At 55.7% G+C, this 23,865-nt stretch overlaps 5 protein-coding genes across 5 annotated transcripts; 4 read left to right on the forward strand and 1 right to left on the reverse strand.

Moving 5' to 3' along the window:
• Positions 1–2,167: 2,167 nt before the first annotated feature.
• Positions 2,168–3,587, forward strand: J3D65DRAFT_672324 (vesicle coat protein; the record flags this gene model as incomplete). The annotated part of the gene is made up of 2 exons (XM_066803484.1): positions 2,168–2,179; positions 2,283–3,587. The coding sequence occupies 2 exons, from the start codon at positions 2,168–2,170 to the stop codon at positions 3,585–3,587; spliced, it is 1,317 nt and encodes a 438-aa protein (XP_066650303.1).
• Positions 3,588–5,903: 2,316 nt separating this feature from the next.
• On the forward strand, positions 5,904–7,996 carry J3D65DRAFT_607612 (uncharacterized protein; the record flags this gene model as incomplete). Its single annotated transcript, XM_066798516.1, has 2 exons — positions 5,904–6,437; positions 6,497–7,996. 2 exons carry the CDS (start codon positions 5,904–5,906, stop codon positions 7,994–7,996), a joined length of 2,034 nt encoding a protein of 677 aa, XP_066650304.1.
• A 5,786-nt stretch (positions 7,997–13,782) lies between these two features.
• On the forward strand, positions 13,783–16,886 carry J3D65DRAFT_163120 (exo-beta-1,3-glucanase-like protein). Its single transcript, XM_066794185.1, has 5 exons — positions 13,783–14,405; positions 14,461–14,579; positions 14,627–14,972; positions 15,019–16,506; positions 16,557–16,886. The coding sequence occupies exons 1-5, from the start codon at positions 14,048–14,050 to the stop codon at positions 16,805–16,807; spliced, it is 2,562 nt and encodes an 853-aa protein (XP_066650305.1). The 5' UTR covers positions 13,783–14,047; the 3' UTR covers positions 16,808–16,886.
• Positions 16,887–19,493: 2,607 nt separating this feature from the next.
• J3D65DRAFT_163156 (uncharacterized protein) lies at positions 19,494–20,434 on the forward strand. Its single transcript, XM_066794187.1, has one exon. The coding sequence runs from the start codon at positions 19,718–19,720 to the stop codon at positions 20,351–20,353; it is 636 nt and encodes a 211-aa protein (XP_066650306.1). The 5' UTR covers positions 19,494–19,717; the 3' UTR covers positions 20,354–20,434.
• A 370-nt stretch (positions 20,435–20,804) lies between these two features.
• On the reverse strand, positions 20,805–23,752 carry J3D65DRAFT_163138 (TIP-1 family-domain-containing protein). Its single transcript, XM_066794186.1, has 5 exons — positions 23,539–23,752; positions 23,212–23,459; positions 22,336–23,159; positions 22,155–22,289; positions 20,805–22,108 (listed from the first exon to the last, which is right to left on the reverse strand). Exons 1-5 carry the CDS (start codon positions 23,662–23,664, stop codon positions 20,979–20,981), a joined length of 2,463 nt encoding a protein of 820 aa, XP_066650307.1. The 5' UTR covers positions 23,665–23,752; the 3' UTR covers positions 20,805–20,978.
• Positions 23,753–23,865: the final 113 nt, after the last annotated feature.

Genomic DNA, 23,865 nt, shown 5'->3' on the forward strand with positions numbered 1-23,865 from the left:
CCAGTCGTTTCCTGTCTCCCAAGAAACTACCACATCAGCTCTCTTCAACCCCTAGATGCGCATGTATGTAGCAGCGCACGACGACAGCGGCGGCGGTGTGCAACGTTCCGCCCGTATCGCGCGCACGCACGCAACAACGTCAAGGCGCGGAGGGAGGGACAGCAGCACGGCAGACAATACTCCGTATGTCCAGGGAGTCTAGGGGAGCAGCGGGTGGCACGACGACAGCCAGCCTGTCCTGTGAGCTGAGCGTTGGCGACGTTGACGTCTGGTCTGCAGCAGGGCGGATGTGCGGTCCTCATCTGCTCTCTGCTCTGCTCTGGCGTTGCAGTTGCATCGTGGCTTGCCCCATGCTGTGCGACGCCAGCAGCCCTGTACATGTATGTACATGTCGCTACAGGGTGACATGGATGATGCAGAGAGCGAGGGGGCCGAAGAAGAAGAACGTTGTGCCAGGCTTGGCTGGACTAGTTGCTGTCGTGTGTCCCTCTCTTCTCTCAGCCTTTGCTTCCTAGATGACTGGAGTCGCCCGTTGGACTACTGTAGGCGTTGAAGGTGCATTCCCTAGGCATGGCATGATAGTAAAGGGCGGCGGTCAGATGCTAGCTGTGCTGGCACGCAGGCAGCCGCCAACGGCCAACTACCGCAGCGTATAGCCGTCTGGATGCCTACTTTTGGCTGGAGATGGACCGGAGGAGGCAGCTCGCTATTCGGCTCGACAGGGGACGCGACGACGACGACGCGCAGGAATAGCAGCGGTAAGGCGTGAGGCCAGCCGAACCCAAGACGACTCGCAGACAGACAGGCCAACCGCATGGCACGTTTTGATTGTCGCAGGGCCCCGACTCGCGCCAGTACCCATTGATCCGCAGTGCGTCGCCTCTTGGGTCCCTGGCGTGGTCGCCTAACAGACTTGCCTTTGTGGGCAGTTCCGTAGGAGCGTCAACCCGGTCCACGGACGACGACGATGATGTCGCTGCGGCTCGTGTTGGTGTTGAGAAGAGCGCGGGTCGCGGGCGAGGGTGTGCGCATCGTTATCTCTGTCGTCGACTCCAGGTCGTCGTCTGTTGGTGATGCGCTGTCTGTTGTTGCGGCTGTGAGCGGTTGCAGAGGATGCACACCGCACTTTTGGCGCTGGGAAGAGGCAGGCGAAAAAAGCGCAACGGTAGGGCGGTTGAGCATGTGGGTTTTGGTGGTCTATTGCCGAAAGGAGCACGTTTGGCGCAGCGGACAAGGGTGGCTTGCTGACCGGGTGGATGGTTGGCGTGTTAACGTGCGGTGCCAGGTCCAGGTCCAGGTGCCGGACCAGGATTGCAAAAAGACGAGAGTTGACAGGAAAGCCACTCGGGTTTCACGCTGGTCGTGACGGGTCTTCGGCAATCTCGAGCGGAACGCGGTGGGACGAGAGGGCAAATCACTGTCTCAGAAAAGGCCCTTCTCGGCCTGTTCGAGAGGCTTCTGCAGCATTGCTGCTTTGGGGCGAGTCGTCGACGACGGACGGTCAGACTTGGTGTGTCGCGAACGGTAGTGGTAGAGTGACCTTCACATGCTAGAGCAGTGCGTACTGTAGTAGTGTTGGAGACGAAAGACGGTGGACGGCGACGGCGACGGGAAGAGAGCATGACGGCGCAACGGCGATCCTTCAGGCCAGGATCCGGGATTGCGGGATTGCAGCGACAGAGCAGAGCAGAACAGCCAGCTGCAGCCACAGCGGACAGTTGAGCGAGGTCAGAGGTTGATGATGGCGGTTACGTTTCGGTGGAGCAGACCCTGGGACAGCGACGGGTGCGGCGCAGTCGTTTCCCTCCTCCGTTGCTTCTTTTCGGCCCTCGTGAGCGCCCAAGGTTTTGCCTTCTCCCCACACAGCCCGTAATCTCGATTGGCGCTGATGTAATGCGCCCTACCCTGCCTGCCCACGGCCGGGGCACGCCCACCCGACATACATTACGAGCGCATCCTCTTAACCCTGCCCTCCCCCGGCTCAACACCACGCCTCCATACCCGCTCCTCCACCTCCACCTCCCGTCGCCCTCGGCCCGCCTCACCACCCACTGCGCCCGCCCTCGCCCTCGCCTTCGTCCTCGTCCTCGCCCTCCCTCCCTCTCCCCATGTCCGCCATGAAGGTCGCATGAGGCCTGCCCCGCCGTCATCAGACGAGCAAGACGACATGGACTTCATTGTACGTCCAAGACATGCCACACGCCATGCCATGCCTGCCCCATCGCGCTAGCATGGCGCGCGTGCCCGCCCTTGTCTCCCTCCCTTTGCTAACTATTCTCCAGATTTCTCTCGCTCACTTTTGTGAGATTCACGGCCCTACCTCCGTCCTGTGTACCCAAATCACTCCCTCGGCTTGCACCACCTGCCACCCTTGCGACACGCCGCCCGCCGACGATCAACCCCCCAAGCCTTCATACTTTGCCAACTCGTTCGAGTCCCTCGCCGTTCCGTCATTCTCCTCTCCCTTCGAAACTCCTCCGACCAGCCCGCGGTCGCCCTACAATCCGCACAATCCCTACTTTCCGACCGCCGACAAGGCCATTGCTGCCTTTGGCCATCACCTGGGCGACGCCGACGACGCTTGCGAGAGCTGCTCATTCCTCGTCCCCAAGAGCGTCACGGAGCGGCTGCCGGACGGCGCTCCTGGAAGCCCCTCCAAGGATGGAAAGCAAAACGGCAGCCCCGTCCTCAGGACCACCCAATCAGTCATGGCCCGCGCCCCCAGGACCTCGACCGACGATCGCGACACCAGCTCAGAGTCATCCGAGGAGCAGTCCCAGGCGTCCACGTCATTCTCGCGCTCGCCCACCAGTCTGACATCATCTCCCTCGTCGCCGCTCTTCGCAACACGCACTGCGCACACGCATACCTTGAGCTATCTTTCTACCCGTCAGCCCGTGTCTCCCAGCGGCTACTCTCGCCTCCGCCGAACCATCATCCGGACTCTGTCGTCTGAGCTCATTCCCCGCGGAGCTCCCTCGGGGCCCATCTACTTTGGCGACCACGTGTTGGGATACTCTGTTGCGTACCTTTTCCGCGTCCCGGATGCATGTGCTCGTGGGCGCCGCCGCACGTACGCCCTCATTGCGCTGGGCGGGCGCGACAGTTGCCGCGTGAGCAAAAACATTGTCAAGATTACCGAGGAATTCGAGCGGATCGCCAACGACATTGTCGCCAGGGCCAACAAGACGCTCGAGCAAGAGAGTTGTCTCGTATCGCAGCCACACCTCATTCGCCCCTGCACTTCGGGTCCTGGCACCATTACTCCACCCCTCAGCAGTTCCGGTGGTAGCAACGCACCCCCTCGACGGGCCAGCGTACAGGTCGCCGCCGGCAGGCCCGAAGTTCACACTCCCACCTCGGCCACCTCTTCTCCCTCTCCGCCACCGCCTCGCAGAATTACACCCGTCTCCTCGTTCCTCGCGGCCAAAAAGGTCGACCCAGACGGCTACCCTCGAGTTGGCCGGGACCTAATGCGCAACAAAGGATTGGCGGAGATAGTCGGCAAAGAAGATTACTTTGTCGATCTGCACGCCAAATTCTGCGTGCTGCTTGCAGGGCTCTTGAAAGAGAGCGGAACCGGTTGAAAGACGCACGGTGCCAGTACCCTGGAACTTTTACGTTATATTCGCGAGCATGAAAGGACCGTGCTTCGCATCGCATATTCTGCAACGGCTCTTCCCGCCGCTGCCTATTCTTTCGCTCGAGCTCCGAACCAATGCCAGTGGCTGGTTCAAGGGCCGAGTAATCAGGGGCCCACTGCTTTGTAAAGCAGGATCGATTTTGGCACGAGCTGCCGAGCAGTTTCCATGGCCTTGAGAGGACCTGAATCTCGTCGAACGAGGGTCCTCCCTGACTGCAGATTCGTTTCGCACCTGCCGTTTCACCTTTTCCGTCTTTCTGCTTTGTCCTGCGTTTTAGCGATGTCCCTTTGTTTCTCTCCTGTCTTCTGGCGCGGTGCGGTAATGTCGCTTTTGCTTTTGAGACGGCCTATCTCATGACGCTGCTCGCACCTTGCTTCCACTCGAACCCTGCCCTCTTTTTCTCCACGATACCCCCTAGCTCTTTGTCTTTGTCCCCTCGAGTCGCGCGTGGTGGTATTCTAGAGCGTCGTTGTTGCTGCTCAAGAGAGAATGTGGGACTTGAGATTGTCGCCTGCAACCTTGCGAGATGTCTGCCTTTTTCTGCTTTCGACTTGATGACGGGCCTGATGACTCTGCTTTGCTTACAGTCAACGACGGGTGGAATCTGCGGTTGCTTTTTGTCTTTTCGTTCGAGGTTGTTTACCATCTCTTGTACAAGTAGTCAGCGTTTCGTTGGGTTGGCGTTTTTCGGTCGTCGTTTTCCTTGCTTTGGCCCGTGGCGATATACCGCTTGCTTTTGCCTGAACGGCCTTTGCGTTGGCCTTGGTTTTGGGGCGTGGATGATGGAATCGGGGAATGGTGGTAATCGGCGGCGGCTCTACTCCGCTGCTCTGTAGATGCTGAATCCTAAGACCTACACAGCTCGATTTACTCTCGATCGCTTGCTTGTGATTGATCATCTCGTCTGGAGAACACCACGGCAGGACATTCGTGTAGACTGGACTTGAGCCGGAAGAGATGGGAGGTGCCCCCCAAAGGCCACTAGTAATTACTACGGATATTCCTTCTCCCTCTTTGCACCTTGATGTCCGCCATCAACCAAAATACACCATAAGCAATTCAACAATACCACACGTGCCCGACTGCCGCATCCAGATGCCGGTCTCATCAACAGCATGCGTAGTGCTGAGATGAGATGGGTCAAAATACCATCCAACCCGAGACAATGACACTAAGCCGTTGAGTCATCCCATCCATCGATCCCGCCGTCCTCGCAGCGCCAGCCAGCGTGACGGTTCGGGATGGATTAGTCTAGCTCATCCCACATGCTCCAACTCCGAACCATGAAGGGAGGGAAGAATACACTACGCCCATCGTGCGTCGCGCATGCATGCATGAGTGGTTTATTCTGCTGCTTTGCGAATTGCTAGTGCGCGTACTAGTTGGCAACTACGGTAGGTTGTAGGCGGCAAGCTTCCTTTGTGGGAAGACTTGATGCGCCGCGCGTGGGCGGGTTGGTGGTTGGTTGCAGGTACCTAGTGGTGGACGGGAAGATGGAAGTGACTTACTATGTACAGTACTTGGGCTGATGCCGTCGGGCTGGTTCGGTTCCGTGGAGAAACCAATCCAAGTCGTTGGTTTGTCGCTTATCTGCATCCATGTCCATGTCGGGTCCCTGCCCGGGCCCGTCTGCGGTGTCGGTGGTGCTGGTGCTTGGCGTCTCACGTGTCGCTCACCGAAAATGTGAGTCAGGGTCCACGGTCCGATGTTGCTCCGACACCACCCACCACACAGGACGGGCCGAGGACAGGCCGGCCGATGACTGCCGTGGCAGACTTCTGACCGGCTGGCAGTCGACAGCACACTGCCCCGTACATGTGAGCACGACGGACGACTACGACTACGACTGAGCCAGCATGTCTTTGACGACGGCCGCGATGGCATGCGTTTAGGGTGCGTTCAACGCCTTTTTCTTTCTTTCTTCTCGCTGTGTCGCATTGCTCGGGGATGCGTCATCAGCAGTCTGCCTTGACATGCGTAGGGCGCGGGCAGTGGGGATGCTGTGAGGATGTCGCGCCGATACGGGATACGGAGAGGATGGTGGGAGGTGTTGGCTGTCGAGAGCGAGCGCTGCTGCGAAGGCTGCGACGTATAAAAGGAGCGTGGCTGACTGACTGAGTGAAGGCGACATCTTTGTGCAGTGTATTTTCACGTCCGCGTCGTTTGCAAGTTTTCATTCCGAGTCATCTATTGTCCGTCTGTCCCTGGCTGGCTGCCGACATCTATACGCATTGAAAGAGCAAGGAAAAGAGAAGCATTATGCCTGCCATCCTCGACGACCCCTCGACCCCAACCATCTACCGCCAGTCTGGCGCCGCGCCCTTCCCAGATGCCTCGACGCCCCTGCCCGCGTCCATCGTGTCCAAGCCCGTGATGCTGCGCGACCGCACGACCAAGGCAACCCTGATTCCGTTCGGCTCGGCCGACCGCGTGCCGCTGTCGTTGGTCGAGTACCTGTGCGCGCAGATGAACAGCGAGATTGAGCGCGGCGACACGTACCCGATGATGGCGCCGTTCAGCGTCGAGGCGTTTGGCCGCTACTGGTTCCAAAACTTTGCCGCCGTCATGGTGCTCGGCGACGTTGCGGACGACGGGCAGGGCGCGCTGTGGCGCTGGGAGGCCGACGGTGCTGGATGGGACAAGCTGTGTCTGGGCAGCTTTTACATCAAGCCAAACTACCCCGGCCGCAGCTCGCACGTCTGCAACGCGGGATTCGTCGTCACCGATGGCGCGAGGAATAGGGGCGTGGGCAAGCTGATGGGCGAGTGCTACTTGGAGTGGGCGCCGCTGCTGGTACGTTTGATTCCGTCAACAACGCAACGTTTACTCATGAGTCGACTCGTTCTCCGCAGGGCTACACGTATTCCGTCTTCAACCTCGTCTACGAGACCAACGTGGCGTCGTGCCGCATCTGGGACGCGCTGGGCTTCAAGCGCATCGGCCGTGTTCCCGGCTGCGGCAACCTCAAGACTCAGCCCGAAGGCCACTTTGTCGACGCCATCATCTACGGCCGCCACCTGGGCTACAACAAGGAAGACGCGGACGACGAGCGCCGCTTCGAGCGCATCAAGTATTACCTCTTGACGGGCAAGTATCCGGGCGACGCTGATTCCGCCGAGAAGAACAGACTCCGAGCCGCAGTGAGGAACTACACGCTTGTCGAGGTGGGCGATGGCGACGGTGACGACGCAAACACCAGGGCGGCGGCCACCGCTGCAAGGCCAACTCCTGGCATCTCTTCCATCTCGACCGACGCAGGGACCCGACGCGTCAAGCTGATGCTCGGTGACAAAGAGGTGATTTCGGATCCGCGGCAGCAGTACGAGATTGCGCGGCAGTTCCACCGTAGCGGCGGTAGCATCATCAACAACAATGGTAGCAATCACAACAGCAACAACAACCACGGCAGCAACAGTAACAATGACAATGCCGGAGCCCTTGCTGGAGGGAGCCACCACGCGGGCATCAATAAAACGACGGCCAACGTGTCGGAAAAGTACCACTGGAACCGCATCAAGGGCACCGTGACGGACGTGATTGAGAACTGTGCCGAGTGCGGTGAAAAGGTGCGCAAAAAGGCGCAGCTAAAGTCTGCCATTGCGTCCTCTTCTGCCACTGGTGGCGGTGGTCAAATTGCTGCTCCCCCTCCTGCGTACAAAGCCGCTGCAACAGACACAACCATGACGAACCCTTCTACTGCTGCGGATGGTGCTGAGCAAAATGCACTGTATAATTCTTTTGATGCTGGTGGTGGTGGTGTCTTTGCCAGCAGTGCCGCCGACGCCTCTTGTCCTCCTGCTTCTGCTTCTGCTCCCACCGCTTCTCACCTGTCCATCTCGCAACTCGGCCACAACACGGCTCCCAATGGCTTCGCCCCCGCGTCTACATCTCCCGTCGTCGAGCCCGACCCGGCGTTGCCGCCGCCACTGCATCCGCCCATATTGTCCAACTCCACCACTACCGCCGCTGGCCCGCACCAAGGCGCCTTCGGTCACGAGCATCACCAGCAGTACCCCTATCCGCAGCATCAGCACCAGCATCACCACGACCCGCCGCCGCCACCACCGCCGCAATTCTTCTTGAGCGCCACGACTGCGACAGGAGGAGCGGTGCACGGCGGTAGCAGCGAGCACCCGCAGGGCTCTCCTTACGCTCACCCCCTCCATCTCGACCCTCAGATCCACTACCGCCCGCCTGACATGTCTCCCTCGTCGCCGTCAGACGTCGACGCGCAGCTGGCGCACGCTCTGGCGCATGACCTTGCCCGCGACGATTCATCCGCGGCTATGGCGCTTGATCCGAGTATTTTGGAGGCGGATGTGGATGAGGGGGAGCGTGGGGGGTTGGGGTAGGCAGGGGGCGAGAAGGATAGGAGGTGACTGACGGCGGCGACACTTGGATTGAGTATGAGGTCTGGCAGCAGTGAGCAAGTCAATGAGTGAGTGAGTGAAGAAGCAGCCGAGGAGCGCCAGACAGGTCGGCAGTCAAGGAGATGCGTTGACGAGCGAGCAAAGCACTGGCTGAAGGGTGGAGGGGCGTCTCGGTCAGGGGGAAGAAAGAAAGGAGACGGGAATGAGAGCTCGACTCGGACCTGCTCAAAGCGGTGGCACAGAGTAGAGCAGAGCAGAGCCTCTTCCGTCTGGTCTCGTCGGCTGTGTTGTCGCACTGATACTTCTGCTACTGTCCCGCCTACATTGCCAACATTGTTCATCCAAGCATGGAGGCATTGCGGCGACAAAGGCGTCAAGAGCGTCAAGAAAGGTCGCCAAAGGAGCGCGAAGTCAGTGCATTCCCATTCCTCCCTGCCATCATCTTTCCTTCAACTAACGCAAGCCAACGCAAAGATTTGTCGATCTATACCAATACCATCATCTAAATAGCTTCCATCCTTTTAGGTTATGGTGAGGAGATAGACGGCCCGCCTGACACGCTTTTGCTCTTCGCCTTGCTCGAGAAGCTCTCTTCAGGGGCGCTTTGGCTTTTTTTGGGGGACACAATCTTAATCCACACCTCGTTGTCTAGAAGCATCGCAATCCACATCTAAAATCTACACCTACGACCCCCTATTTTACTCCCAATCAAGTATATCTACATTACTATTTGTTGGCCCTAGTAAGTGCTGCTACTATTTTGACCACTCTTACAGCTAGGGTAGAGTACCAGGATAGTACTTGCAGGGCTATCTAAATACTTACAATATCAAGGCATCCTATTGTAGAAGAAATTAGCCTCAAACATTTGAGACAACTAAAGTGTGGATTCCGACAATAACCCTTTATCCTTCGTTGCTTTGAACACTATTACGAGCTGCGTTGGCCTGACAAGACGCGTGTTCATGGGAGCAGAGCGACTCGTTACCGCTTTGGGCAAGTTGTGGCGTTTTACTTGGTTCTCCGCGGCGGCCAAGCACTGAGTGAGCATGCACACGCTGGCAAGCAACTTCGCCAACAGCCTTCAGCGCTTCCGCCGGCTGGCGCCGTTGTGCTTCGCCTTGTCTCTCTCCTCCCAGTCGTCCCGCCTTGAAAGTTTCGCGCGCGTCGCTGTGCGCATATTGTGGTGGTGCTGGCAGTCGTTGCTTTGTCGTCACTTAACCACTCGCTCCCTCAATCTATTACCTTGCTCTCTCTCCCGCTCCGCGCCAAGTCTGACACCTTCATGCACGCATGTGCCCAGCTCCAGCCCACATCTAGACTCCGCTGCGCTCCGCTCCCCTTTCCTCCCTTCCTCCCTTCGTCTCAGACAAGCACAAATTGCGCAATCTAGTATGCACGACCACGTCTGTAAAATCTGGGATGTCGTGGATTTTCTTGCACGCATGGGGGGGTCTGACGACTGCTCCACGTAGACGTGATGAGCTGCTGCTTGGCTTTTCTTTTCGGCGGCATCCCTGCTCGCTGGCTGGCTAGCTGCCTTTAGTAGACTTGGCTGCGCGCGCTTGGCTTACTCTTGGTGTGCGGGAAAGATGTTTTTGCCGCCCCGTCGTATCTGGTCTCATCCTCAAATGCTATCGTGCTCCAAGGGACTCTGGGAATCTTGGTCACGTCATGTACACGTTTTGAGTTGCTTGTTCGAATACAAAATAAGCCTCCAGCACAATTTGGGGCCCGCAAAGGAGGCCCCTGTTGGGCAGTTTTCATCAAGAGCACACTCACAAGTGCTCTCATGGCCAATAATTGTGCGTGTAAGCGTTCCGTCTGGATTTGACCACTACAGGATAGATACATGAGGCTCGATGCGGCTCGCGTGGCTTGTGGCCCGGTTGCTAGCTCCAAAGAGCAGTGAAAGTGCAGGGAGTGTGGTCGTGAAAAAAAGAGGGGGGGGGGAGGGAAAAAATACGCGCGTGCCGGCGCCGCTGGTTTCCTGTTTGATGCTTTGGCTGCCGCCACGGTAGTTTTGACGGACATGATGATGCCATCGACGATAAGACTAGCCATCGGTTCCATTTGTACTAACTCGCTCGACTACCGCGTTTTTCTTCCACCATGCCTGAATCCATACTGCTGTCCTTCATCAATGAGTTTGATATAGGCCAACTTGCGGACTTAACGGCTACTTGGGGCATGCGGCAGTGCTCGTTGTGCAGCTTAATCCGTCAAGTCGGCCGGTTCGAGGGTTGCGGGGGCGTGGCCTGCAAGAAGAAGAGAGAAGGGTTGTGTCGGGAGGGCTTGGTACATTCGTGGTCGTGGAGTTTGTCGTGAATACTTGCGCGAATCTGAATTTGTCTGCGCCGTGTTGCCTGCAGACACGGTCCGGTCAATGGGAATCTGGTTAGGAGAAGGGAAGGAGAAAAGGGGCTGGGCGGACAGTAGCACGGTCTGTGGTGGATGGAGTCTGCTGAGCTGACGAGACGCTGTGGCTGCTTTGCGACTTGGTTGTGTCGGTTCCCCTCTCGCTGCTGGTCAACATTGCATCGCCACGCTAGCATTATCTCTGCTTTGTATTGCTAGAATCGAGGATTGAGATGCATGGCGGCACGCTGTTGCTTGAGCGCTTCGAAATGTCTGCAAGAGTCCTAAGCACGTTGCTTGTCCTTCACTTTCGCAATGCGTCGTGCCCGACGTTCTCTCTGCTCATTCATGTGGGATTGGATAATTGTTTTCGTGGCAGGTGGTCCAATGTTGCGCTCGTCGCGCCAGCGAGGGTGGTTTTCGTCAACGTGGGTTGGAAGGAGAACGAAGAATTGCTGGCCCTTCAAAAAAAATCGAATAGACGAGATGTTGGCTGGTGTCGACAATCTGCGCTCGCAGCTTCCGAGTGTAGTCGGCCCCTGAGCAGCGGAACATTCTACTCTCTACCTCCAAGTATTTTGTGAGAGCAGTGCAATGTGCCACATGGCGAAAGCAAAGTGTGGTTGCAAAGACTGATGCTCGTCCACTTCAAAGCGCAGCATCACAGCAAACAAGGAAGCGTCTTGCTCCCAGAACAGAGGATAGACACCGCTTGCCGCCCCCTTGCCGCCTGTGTGCTACATGCCGCATATCCTCCGGCTCAAACCTCCCACCATGTGGAAGCTTCCACGTCGTTCGCGGCGCGAGTCTAGTCGCCACTGTAGTGTACCAGGACCAGGGTCTGTCGGCGTGGCCGAAACGGCAGAAGTTCATCTACAAGCTCACGAATGCACCTAAACTCAATACGGCTCCTTCTTTGTCCGGGGTTTGATGCAGGTCAGATAGCGCCGTTGGCTGGTACGGTGCGGTACGCCTGACTCTGGAATGTGTAGCTCGCCGTCGAAGGCAAATGTAAATCATGGACAGCCACTCAGACTATTTGGGACAAACAAGGCAGAGCTGGGAGGGCACGCGAAAAGCTTGCGCGTGGGTGAGCTGCGTGTAATAATGCAAGTGTTGAGCATGCGGTCTTTGCAGCTGGCCGACACTTGTGCTGCGTATGGACCATCGAACAGCTGGTCTCTGGCAAGTTGCTGTTGTTTTGGCCCTGGTCAGGGGATGACCGGGAGCGATGTTGACGCACGCTAAGGAATCTAGTCACTTACACGAGTAGCTTCTAAACACTGGGGCTTGGGCCTACAGGACGTTGATTACTATTTTTTTGCTTCTCGAAATGAAATGTTCAGGCGACCGTCTTCGTAAATCAAATAGCTTGACCACATTGGGTGCCGGACACATCTACCGAGAGCACACCTTTTATGATATGGAGGAAGCCTCACGGCATCTACCATTCCAAATTCTCTCATGTCGACTTGTGGAGAGCCCGGTTCTAATTTGATCTGTTGTCCGGCATGTCGTTTGCCAGCTCAGTTGGCTGACCGAAGAGTCAGTGACGTCCGAAGGCTTTCCGTGAAGCTGACCGAGAATGAGAAATGCATGATCGGTGACCAGGACATGTATCTTTTCGAAGCGAGAGCTGTCACCTGTGGCCGACTCCCGGGTCCCTGTGATCCTCTCGGGGGGCAAAGCTTTAGTGCGGAGAGCCCGGACGAGTTGCGGACTTCCCAATCCTGACCCAAGAAAATGCCCAAACAGCAAGAACACCATGAGGCGAGGAATGCCTTGGAGCACGTTTGCGGGTCTGACATTTGATTCAACATTTCTTTCGTAAGGAGTTTTCGGCAAGCCAGTCGTCGAAGGGTCTGTGTGTCATGAACGTCTCGAGAAGTAGAACAGGGACGAAAGCTCAACAAGGCCAAATTCAGGCCTGAGAGAAGCCGGAGAAAATTTATTTTGCAGACAAGGTATCAGGAAGTCCAGCGGTCCTTGGAGAATACTCCCATATATCGAGTTCCCTTCGCTCAGCGAGTTATACGGCGGAGCTCAGTCAACGATGAGGGGTCCAATCGATTAGAAGATTGATTGGAAAAAGGAGATCCAACACGATTGCAAAATACTGACTTTGATTGAAAATTCCTCTTTGATGCTCGCTTGTAATGCCCCTTGTTGGCAGCGAATCCAAATAGTTATCGCCAGAAAGCGGGGAACAAATTCGAGACATCCATGCATAGTCCGCGCCAGCTTGAATGTGCAACATAGGCAACCGTTGAGTCTCCGTGTAGTCCCCGTCTCCGCAGAATGGGTTTTTGGGACGGGTCTTATCTCGGTCGCCGTCGGGGCCTGGTAGATCTGGGAGTCAAACTATCCTGTAAAAATCTTCAGGCCATTTCTTTAGCCTCAGAGAAGGAAGGCTGCCGTCAAAGGCTGAGCATTAGAACGAGGCTTTTACCCATCTTATACTTGGCGACGGACGGGAAGACACTTCAGATTACTATTTCAGCGACTCTCCCCCCACATCTTTAGCTAAATGCGGTCACTGTGGTTCAAGTTATGGTGCACTTGAGCCTGATTTGCGATAGCGTTTGACTGCTTAGTGAAAAAAAAAAAAAAAAAAAATTTGATTACTTTCTTGCCGAGGCTCAAAGGAAAACTCCGCAGTAGACAGGAAAAAGGACGAAGATGGGGGCAGGGGAGATTCCCGCATCTCGCTGGGATATGGACATATCGAAGCCTCCGCCGGACGAGTGTTCAGGAATCTCCAGTGGGGGAAAAAGTAGGTAAGCGTGAGTAGTCGAGCAGTTGTTACTTTCTCAGCCTAAGCATATTGCAACTATGGCGGGAACGCACGCATGAAAGGGGTCGGTCGGGAGCGGGTAGTTGGCTTCCGGAAGTCCGAGGTTACCTATGTTACGCGACCATCCCGACGGAACACCTCAACACCCAGCCCACCGTTTGCAACAACCGACCGGACTCTTCCAACCAGGATTTCGATCCACTAGCACCACTCCCACGATGGATACCTTTTGCCTGTTTGTCGATGGCATGCGGTGAATGGCGTTACGGCGGGCGCTCGTCCATTAAACTCGACACGTCGGCCGACCGCCATCCCGTGAAACACTCCAACAAACTCCATCAGTCACTCTGATTGCTTCTAGAAAAATTCCATAGGACACCAAATCGGCGACGTCGACGGGTGCTGAATAAGCGCAAAGCATGACTAGTCGTAGCGCGGGTCGCGGGCCTTTTTTGCCCAGTTTGTTTTTATCCAGCTACAAGCCTTCGAACTACACTTGAGGCTCGGCTGGACATCCTAGAGCTTAGATTTCATTGGCCACACGATTCAGGGCAAAAGATGTTTATGGGAAGGGGATCACTTGCAAGGACAAGGTAGGTAAAGTGGCTGACGTGCGTCCTTGGCGAGTTTCTCGACAGGTAATTTGCACAAAAGTTTCTGCCAGCCATCACTCTAAGTGCGGGCTCGAGCGGAAGTTGACTTTGGCCTTGTACTATGGCATTGGCTTGGAGTATTTGTAAATCCATGATGCTGCTGCAACTCCAAGCCAGGACAGCCGGGTCACGACAAAAACCAGATCCTCTTCGTCGCTCGCTTGTCATAAACTGCCAAACACCTATGACATTGGTTTGAGTTGTTTCCATTCTTTTCAGACGCTCACCATGCCTAGGTCGCATACGTTCTTTCTCTCCTTCGTCCTTCTGCTGTGCACCTTTGCACTTGCAGCGGCCAGAGAAGGTCGAGCAGCACCACACCAGGTTGAGGATCTTGCCGGACTACGACGGGACATTGAACACCAGCCCATCGGCAAACCGAAGCCGCACGCGAAGCGTCAAGTACAGGTTTCGGACACGACGGTTGACGTTACTGTGTCCTCATCCTTTTCATCGTCATCATCGTCTTCTGAGGGGTGTTCTCCTTACTGGCTTGAGAATCTGCCTCACCAAGGAATTTCACCTTTTGCAAACAACTCGGGCTCTTACAAAGTCTTCCGCAATGTCAAGGACTATGGTGCCAAAGGCAAGTCACCCACTCCGGGTATCGTTTTTATGAAATCTGCTGACTGGATTACAAGGTGACGGAATCACGGATGATGCAGATGCAATCAACCTCGCCATCAGTGACGGCATGAGGTGTGAGCCGGGAATCTGCAACTCCAGCACGACCACTCCGGCGCTGGTCTATTTCCCTGCTGTAAGATATTCTGTCTGGCTGACAGAACTGCACTAACACTAATCTAGGGAACTTACATTGTCTCCAAGTCCATCATTGACTACTACTACACCCAGCTAATTGGTAATCCAAACTGTCCACCCCTGCTCAAGGCCACGGCCAACTTCACTGGCCTTGGTGTCATTGATGGCAACAAGTACGGAGAAAAGGGGACGCTCTCCTACAAGGCCATCGGCGTCTTCTTACGTCAGATCCGCAACTTTGTCATTGACATCACCAACATTCCGGCAAACGCCACTGCTACTCCTACTGGAATTCACTGGCCAACGTCTCAGGGAACTGTCATCCAAAATGTCGTCTTCCAAATGTCGAGGCGCCCCGGGTCTCAGCAACAGGGCATTTTCATGGAAGAAGGTACGTGGGTCGAGCTTCTTTGGTAGACTGTGTCTGACGCACTCAGGATCCGGTGGCTTCATGGCCGACTTGGTTTTCTACGGCGGAAGGGCCGGGGCTCAATGGGGCAATCAACAATACACCATGCGCAATCTGTCTTTCTACGGTTGCGAGACGGCCATTGACCACCTCTGGGACTGGGGATGGTACTACAAGAGCATCCACATCGAAGACTGCGGTATTGGAATCAACATGACAGCCCAGAGCCCTGAGAGCCAAAACATCGGATCCATTTCTTTTGTCGACAGCGAAATCATCAACACGGAAACCGCCTTCAGGACGTCGCGCGATGAGTTTTCCCAGCCTCCGACGGGTGGTAGTCTGATCATCGAGAATGTCAACTTCACCAACGTCAAGAACATTGTTACCGGTCCAAAAGAATCCGTGACCTTGCCTGGCTCTTCAGGAACCACGTTCATCGACGCTTGGGGCCAAGGACACTGGTACAACCCGGCAGGACCAGTCAAGTTTGAAGGCTACTTTCCGCCAAACGAACGGCCGTCAAGCTTGAAGGATGGCAGCAGCAAGTACTTCGAGTACTCGCGGCCGTCGTATGCTGAGCTGACTGTCGCGGATGTCATTTCTGCCCGCGATTATGGAGCCAAGGGCGATGGAACGACCGACGACACGAGTGCTCTCCAACGCGCCGTCATCTACGCCGTCAAGAACAACAAACTTCTCTTTGTTGACGCTGGTAGCTACATTGTGACGAGGACACTCTACTTTCCCGCTGGACTTCGAATCACCGGAGAAGCCTATTCGGTCATTCTCTCTACAGGCTCGTACTTTGCCGACATTGACGTACCTCGTCCTGTCGTGCAGATCGGTCTTCCAGGCGAACTTGGAAGAATCGAATGGACGGACATGGTTGTTTCCGGTCAGGGACCTCAGGCCGGCGCCATCCTCATCGAATACAACCTCAAGTCTCCCGAATCCCACCCGGCTGGAATCTGGGATGTGCACACGCGACTTGGAGGCTTCACGGGCTCACGTATGGGGCTCAATGACTGCCCCAAGGCCCCCGGCACCAGCTTGACCCCGGAGACGGAGAACCCAAACTGCTTCTCCGCCTTTATGAATATGCACATTACTCCTTCGGCTGCTGGCCTATACATCGAAAATGTCTGGCTCTGGACCGCCGATCAGGCTATCGACGAGGGCGGTGCTGACTTCAAGATCAATGTCTACACTGGACGCGGTATCTGGATCGACCGTGTTAGCGGGCCTCTCTGGCTTATCGCCACGGGCGCCGAGCATTGCAACAAGTACCAGTACCAAGTCACCGGGTCCAAGGACATCTTCATCGGGTTCGGGCAGACCGAGAGTCCTTATTTCCAACCTTGGTCGGACGCAAACGACGTCTGGACATCGCTTCCTGGGCTAGACGACCCAGTCTTTGCGGACCAGGAGTCGGCCTGGGGTATGCGCATCGTTAACAGCGAAGTCCTGTTGTACGGTGCCGGATGGTACAGTTTCTTTAACGACTATGACGACTGTAAGTGTTCCCTTTTGGTCCCTCATGAATCGAGCTAACGCCTGGGACAGCGAAATGTGCGCAGCCTCCGGGTGGCCAGTGCCAGAGCCGCATCTTCAGCATCGAGCAGGACAGTCAAGTCACGGTGTACGGTCTGAACACCGTCGGCACTGCAGACATGATCACAAAGGACGATGTCCCGATTGCCAACTTCGCCGACAACCAGAACAACTTCACGCAGACCGTCATGTTCTACAGGACTCCAAAGGATCCCAAGGTATCTGGGGCGGACAACGAGGAACAGGTAGACTGCAAGTGCTAGGTTTCTTCTTTTTCTTGTCTGACAAATGCTTTTTCCCGTTCTTCGCTTGGAAATTTAGTTTGAAAACCGGTAATTATTGGTTGTAGTATTGAATGGATATTCCCATCACAGATTGCATTCCCAAGAACGACATCTTTCTCACCACTTCATTCGAGATTAACGCAAAAACAAACCCACTTTCACTCCTTAAAAAGGCCTTAAACAGACCCGCGATACCAAGAAGCCTCGTATAAGGCATAATTCCGAGAATAGTCAGCGCCCGGTCCGAGGCCGAACGAACGGGGATAGGATTCGCGAGCACGCTTGCAGGGGTCCAGAGAAGAGGTTCTTACCGTGGGGCTCCGCTCTTGAGCTGCTTAAAGTTTCCATCATCGTGCGGGACTGCCCGGGTCCCTGTTACAACTTGAACAGATACTGCACATCAGGCTCTTTGACGTACATTTGAGCCGCCCGTTTCTCTACGCAAAGAAGTTTGCCATGGCGGACTCAGACCGTTGACCGACCAACAGCAGTCAACAACTGCTGAGAATGACGCGCTGTTACTCTCGCCAAGTTGAAATCCTCTAGTCCTGGTGTCAGGTACACAAGCTTTTTCTTGGTATGAAGAATCGAAGCCTCAGCATATTTATTTGAAACTTAGCCACCGACAAAGCAAAATAGGCGCTTCTTACTGCCTTAAATGATATGCCTATCGCCTTGCAGCTAAGACCAGCGGCAAACATTCCCATTTGCAACTAGGCAAAGAGACTCATTTCTGAGCGCCTAGATATCCTTTCTCAGAATGCTACATTGCTCATGCCTCAGCCTTCCAAAAGTTACCAAGAAGTCGAGTCTAATTGTCCTTGAATCACTCTTTCTATCGCTTCTACAACACCATCTCTTCAAATGTTTGGTCTCCGAGAGCATTCGCAGTACGGCCATTATGTCGAAGCATACATCTATACAGGTGACCGCCGCCCAGGGACTCAATCGACCCAACGCCTCTTTTCCTCCTTGATCACTCTCGCGGACATTTTGGCCGCAGTCTGAACAACAAAGACCGCTTTAATTCAAGCTGCTCACCCAACCCCGCACATATGCTTCGAGAAGAAAGATCTAGCGTGGAACACTTGATCCAGCTCCAGCATGCTTTCACTGAGGCGTTCACATCTACTCGGTAGCCTGGAAACATTTACTCAATTGGGAATGAATGAATGGTCTTCGAAGATATCTTTTCCGCTCTCTCGACGCCAGCCTCCAGCAACCTCCAAAACTCAAGGGAGTACGAGCAGCCTTCCAATGAATGCAAAGAGAGTACGACGCACCGTCTCAACCCCCCGCCAAGATGACGATCTCCGCAGGCGCAGTCCCGCTCCCAAGTCGAACAAGCTTTCGGAGAAGACCATCTGCCAAGACGAGTGATCGAGACGAGAGACGCGGAATGAGTCTTCAAGTTTGCGCAGCATGGTGTTGAAGGTGGCTGGACGCTTGCCTGAACAACTAACTGTAGACGAAGAGGCGCGGCCGGCTACAAAAAGAGCCGGCATTTCGTCTCGGTAGCGCCAGAATTTACCTCATGGCACTGACTCGGCCGGTGATGCCGGTGATGTGGGGCCGAGATGGTTCAAAAGACCAGCGCCTCCTGCCAACTGCCGGACGTGAGCATCGAGATGCTCCATCAAGTCTGCAGAGAAACGAGAACTCTTCCGATTGAGCGATTTGAAGCACCCAAGAAGCTACGTCATCTGCAAAACACGGGGGCAGGCTTGAATGCTCCATGACAAAAATATCCAGAGTCAATCTGCAAACACTTGCTTGTTGCCTTGACGAAGCTTCCATTTCTTCCACAGAAATTCCACGCCCTTGTCCAGCACATGGCGGAGCGATAAGAACTTGGCGAGCGCTAAATCGCTTGTCCCGCTCGCCAACCACCCTCCACTTTTCCGCCGCTTTTCAGATACGAATCGGAAGCCGGAACGAAGCCCTTCCTCACTCCTCCCTGCTCTGAAAATGTCTCCATCTGTCAGGCAGCAGTTCCCAAAACTTGTGTTGCAGTACTCCAGGACACGCAAAAGTCTGCTGTCTCCCGCATTTTACGCCAAGATATGGCTTGTTCTGAGTATGCCTGTCAACATCTATGGCGGGGGTTTTAATACTAAATCAACACCAACGCTCTGATCAACTGCCGAAAGCGCGCCACGGCTTTGGGACCCAAGCCTTGCAGCTTGATATGGGTAGCCTAGCGGTGTTAGCGCCATCGTGACATGACCGCTAGTAGGGGATCCCTACTTTCTTGGCACCAGTGTCTTGCATACCACTCTTACTACCCCCTGCACAATTAGGCGGATCGGGCGGCGGGAACCGACCACAGGGACAAAACCCACTTCAGGACATTTGGATTTACGCCTCCCATTCCCAACCTACGATTCGACAAAGGCGTCTGTTAATCCGCATGTATCCGCATGTATCCTCACAGAACTGAATTCTTGAAGTCACTTCCGCTCCACACAGCAATGCCAACACTTTGCGACTGTCGTCCAAGGAGAGATGCAGCGCACAATCTGCGCCTCTCAGACGCTTTTGCTACCGCACGAAGACAGTCCAGTGCTTCCATTGCCTTCCGCAATGGGTGTGGTGGTCTGTTAAGCGAACCCGGCGACGCACACATGGTTCGCATGTTCCGATTTCCGCAATGGTCTTGTGCCAGAAGACTTGCTGAGATGAAGGACAGAGGTTTCGAGATGGGGGAGAGACGACGCTCTTGCGGTCGTCGCCTTCAACTGAACCTTATCAAAGTCTGTCGCCCCCCCTCCGTTGGCCTTTCCACCAACATCACGATACTTTTAGGCCACAACTCCACTCGATCGCGGACAGTCAGCCCAAAGCATCCACGACGGACAAACATGTAGACATGCAGGCCTGCAGACGGGAATGAAAGAAACCGTCATGCACGCCCAAGCCCCGACGCGAATCTCACGCTTCGCCTTCGGCTTCGTCACCAACGCACCCTTACCCGGACAACACCTCGTCGCCGCTTCACTCCACAACCTCACCCCCAGCCGCACTTCTTCATCCCAATCCTCATTCTCATCCTCACCCCCCTTCTCCTTCCCATCCCCAGTATTCAGCACCATCCAAGCTTCTAGCACAGCAGCGGCGAATATTGCAAATCACCACGTTCCAGAGTCCCCTCTATTCGCCGCTGCGTGTGACGGCGCGGGCGACAGGGATCTCCCGTGCCGCCTGCTGCCTGGCTCGATCGCCGTGACAGGGGTGTGCGAGATCTGGCGTTTGTCTGCAGTGTGCGTGGGGTCGTTTGACTTGCTTTTGATTCTTCCTTGCTCTGTGCTCTGTGCTCTCTGGTCGTTTGCGTGCGCGCGTCGACGACGTCGGAGCTGCTGCCGTTCGTGCGGTCTGCTGCAGTGTTGCGATGCTGAGGTTTCCAAAGTTTATTTTGGCTGGCTGCCTGTCTGCCTCTCCGTCTGTCTACCCACTGTCCAAACGCCTCTTCTCTTTATATCTGAACACATGTCCCTGGCCAGCGCTATTATACTCACATACGCCTGATGGGCTGATCGGTTTTACGGGCGACGCGCGCGGTTGGTTGCGCTTCTGCGCTACCGGTATTGCAGACTTGGAGTTCTCTTCTCTCTCGCTCTCTCTCCACATCTCTTCATCCCCCAAAGTCCGGCGACGTGTGTTTGTATGTGAGCAGACATCAACCCATTAACCCACGCACACCCCACTTCGCCCTCCACCCATCTCAACAGTCGACCCAGAGATGAGCTGACATGGCGCCAGTATGACGGAAGTGGCGCGGGCAACGGATGGACGGCCGGGCACATGCGCGTCGGGATGGGATGGGATGGGATGGGACAGGACCCTGCATATCCGCATACGTAGACGACCTCCAGTACCTATGTACCTGTGTGCCGACGCCATCGATTCACATTTACACAGGTACGGCGAGCTGGTCGATGGGTCTGGGCTTGTTTGCGATGAGGTGGGATAAGTCGCGTGGCTAGCTGGTTGAATGAGGGCGTAGAAGGACGGGAGAAGGCAGAAGAGAGGGATGATGTGGGAGAGGGCGTCGAGTACATAGATAGTGAAAGGCTGGCGTGGAAAAAGGAGGAGGCATAGTATTACCACCATGCCGGCGAGCTTCTCCGCTCCACTCGACCATCCAGGTCAGCTAGCTACCCAACTCGACTCTCCTCTCCAAAACATGCCTCGCCTCCGTCTCGCTTAAGCTATCAAAGCCCAGCTCCTCCAACGCCGCCCTAGCCTTTTCATTATCGGCAAAGATCCTTTGCTCCACTTCCCACAAGCCCAACCGCACATCATCTTCAGCCTCTCGCGTGTCCGCTTCCGCTTGTCCCTCGTTGCTTGCTTCGTTGATGGCCAAGGGAGATGATCCCCTGGCGCCCCTGACAGGCAAACCCAACAAGCCCACGCCCTCTCTGATCTTCCGAAGTCCGCTGCCCGCGCAGCCGTCGCCCGCCCAGTGATCCACGACGTCGCAAATGGCCGCGATGTCGGCGGCAAACTGTGCCGCGCCGGCCGTGCTGAACGAGTGTGCCATGAGAATGCGGTCCCAAAGCTGCGTTTGAATGACGGCGCAGCCGTGGCGCGCTATGCGCCTGAGCGGGGCACGAGCGAGAGTTTTGGCGAGAAAGCCAAGCGAAGACGACAGGTAGGTGAGGAGAGGATCGAGCTCGGCGGTGATGGCCAAGGGGGAAGAGCTCGAGGGGTGGACGGAAGACGCCGAGCCAGTAGCGGTAGATAGAGTGGCCCAGGGGTTAACGCGCGTGTAGGGCCGGAAAGATTCGCGGATGTTGGATACAACAACATCGATGATGATGGATTCTGAACGAACGCGCAGGCGGTTGTACGCTGATGCCGTCTCGTCAAATAAAGCTCCTGCTTCGTCGTCTGTGCCGACTGTGCTGCTCGTGCGCTCTGCCACGGTGCTGACGTCGAGCGCGCGGCCGAGTTTGGCTGACGTGCTGCGGCGCGCGCGATCTTGCAATTCCTCCCACAGTTCGAGGAAGAAGACGTCGTCGCTCCAGTCGCGCATTGCTCGCTCGAGATAATCGGCACTGCCGTATACACGACAAAGACGGTCAAGTCCAGCGATGCCTTGCAGCTGGGCCTGCTCTTCGCGGCTGATGCCCTGTACAGCGCGACCAACAGATGAAGTCATGGTGAGGAATGCCTCCAGACTCGAGCGCAAGCGTTCGTGAAAACGGTCGAAAATAGAGATTTGAATGTCGATGAGAAAGGTCAGTTTCTGGGAAAAGGACGACAGTGGCTTATATCGATCTGGAATAGTCAGCGCCGTCCTTTCGGTTTGCGAAAATATACACACCGGTAATGGTTTCAAGAAGGTCGTTGACACGGATTGCAGCCTTGGTGGGTTTCGTAGCGCCTGGGTCTACACTGTCGTAATCTAGTTCTCCGCTGTCAGGGGTATCAATGATGGCTTGGTATCGTGAAAGAGCAACTGGGGGAGTCAGCATGGTTCAGTTGTGAATTGAAGAACAGCGTACACTCTTTTTCAACATGGAGCCATCGATCAAACCAATCTTGAGACACCAAAACTTCCCAAGCAAGCCCCTTCCAGCCCACCGCTCCGTATCCACCGTCATATCTCCACTCTTCACGGAGGTTTGTATCAAAGTTCATAATCTCGTGCACCCAGTGGCTCAAAAGCTGAGGCTGGCTCGCGGCCTGGGGCAGGGTTGCAAAGATCTTGGCTCGCAACATCGGCAAAAGTGCAGTGATGAAGGCGCAGGTAGCATCAATGTAGATGGTGTTGAGGGCCATATCGGTCCCTCGGAACCTCTCCAGAAGTATCGGCTGCAAGTTGGCGACCATGAAATCATTGAACGTGTCCAGCAAGTCCGAAATGTGCGAAAGAAAGTATTCTGGCTTGTCCAACCGGTTGGTAGGCTTGTCGCCATAAAAGTGATACCTGAAGCGCATTTCTAGCGGTTGGACCAGAACCTCGAGGGGCAGCAGAACCACGGGGCCGGATTTGGCATTTTCAGCAGCTTCCAGCTCGGGCTCTTGCAGTCGCAGCAGATTGCAAACACTGCTACACCAGTCATCGTGAAGGGAGCCGAGGAGTGCGGTTTCTGGCCGCTTTGGCCAGCCAATCTTTTTCAAGACGGCCTCGAGCCTAGCAGCGAACGCGTCCTTGAGCTGGCCACGCACGTGGTGCGTTGTCCTCGATATGTGATCAATCAGATGCGGTGCAGCTCCTTCAGCAGCCTCGTGCAGAGGGCCTAGGCTGGAATTGAGCTGCTTGAGCTGATGATAGGCGGCCAGGGCAGCTTCGTCCGAAGAATCGAGATGGGTGGTAGCGTTGCGGCTACAAGAACGGCTTAGCGTGCATACACGAGATGCTGCGGCGCGTGGGATACCTGAGTGCGTCGACTTCCTTCAGCCTCTCGGTGTAGCGGCCAGCAATGTCGAGGGCCAATAGCTTGTCCATGCTCCCGCGGAAGCGGTTGACGGCATCATCGGTGGTGTCGGAGCGGGTGACGATGGCCAGACGACGGTCAATGTCGGACTGGACGCGTTCAAAGTCGGCATGTTGTGCGCGGAGGGACGAGGCGTGGTCGTCGGCAGCGTGACGGGCGTCGTGTGCATCGCGTTCGGCTTGTTGGAGCTGGTCACGTTAGCGGGGTCGGCAAAGCTGGCATGGCATGGCATGGCATGGCATGATGTAGGTGAGATGGACAGCTTACCTGCTGCTTGAGCAGGGCGTGGTGGGAGCGCGTCTCGGACAGCAGATGATCGAGGGCGTCGAGGTCGGCGAGGGTCTGTAGCTTGTCATCGAGAAAGTCGGCGGCGCGCTCCTGCAGGTCGGCCATGGCCGTGGCTGGGGCTGGGGGCGCAGGCGAAGGGTGAGGTGGAGTGGTGTGTTGAAGTACGGGAGAGTTAGGCGATCCGTGTGAGATCTGTGCCCCCGCGATCTGGGCAAGAAGTCGCCGGCGAGGGCCAGGGTCACGCCCATCGTTTGCTTGGGCAAAATCCTTGTCCAACCCGTCACCATTGCTATTTTAGCTCCACTC

The sequence above is a fragment of the Phyllosticta citribraziliensis genome, assembly GCF_038025025.1.
Source record: "Phyllosticta citribraziliensis strain CPC 17464 chromosome Unknown J3D65scaffold_15, whole genome shotgun sequence".
In the NCBI taxonomy this organism is placed as follows: domain Eukaryota; kingdom Fungi; phylum Ascomycota; class Dothideomycetes; order Botryosphaeriales; family Phyllostictaceae; genus Phyllosticta; species Phyllosticta citribraziliensis.

Excerpts from the sequence above, each read along its gene's own strand:
- J3D65DRAFT_163120 (XM_066794185.1), top strand. The coding sequence starts at position 14,048 with ATGCCTAGGTCGCATACGTTCTTTCTCTCCTTCGTCCTTCTGCTGTGC. Across the intron at positions 14,580-14,626 it reads CGCTGGTCTATTTCCCTGCT|GGAACTTACATTGTCTCCAA; the intron begins GTAAGATATTCT and ends ACACTAATCTAG. Across the intron at positions 14,973-15,018 it reads GGGCATTTTCATGGAAGAAG|GATCCGGTGGCTTCATGGCC; the intron begins GTACGTGGGTCG and ends TGACGCACTCAG.
- J3D65DRAFT_163156 (XM_066794187.1), top strand. The coding sequence starts at position 19,718 with ATGAAAGAAACCGTCATGCACGCCCAAGCCCCGACGCGAATCTCACGC.
- J3D65DRAFT_163138 (XM_066794186.1), bottom strand. The coding sequence starts at position 23,664 with ATGGCCGACCTGCAGGAGCGCGCCGCCGACTTTCTCGATGACAAGCTA. Across the intron at positions 23,160-23,211 it reads AAGGAAGTCGACGCACTCAG|CCGCAACGCTACCACCCATC; the intron begins GTATCCCACGCG and ends CCGTTCTTGTAG. Across the intron at positions 22,109-22,154 it reads CCTTCTTGAAACCATTACCG|ATCGATATAAGCCACTGTCG; the intron begins GTGTGTATATTT and ends TGACTATTCCAG.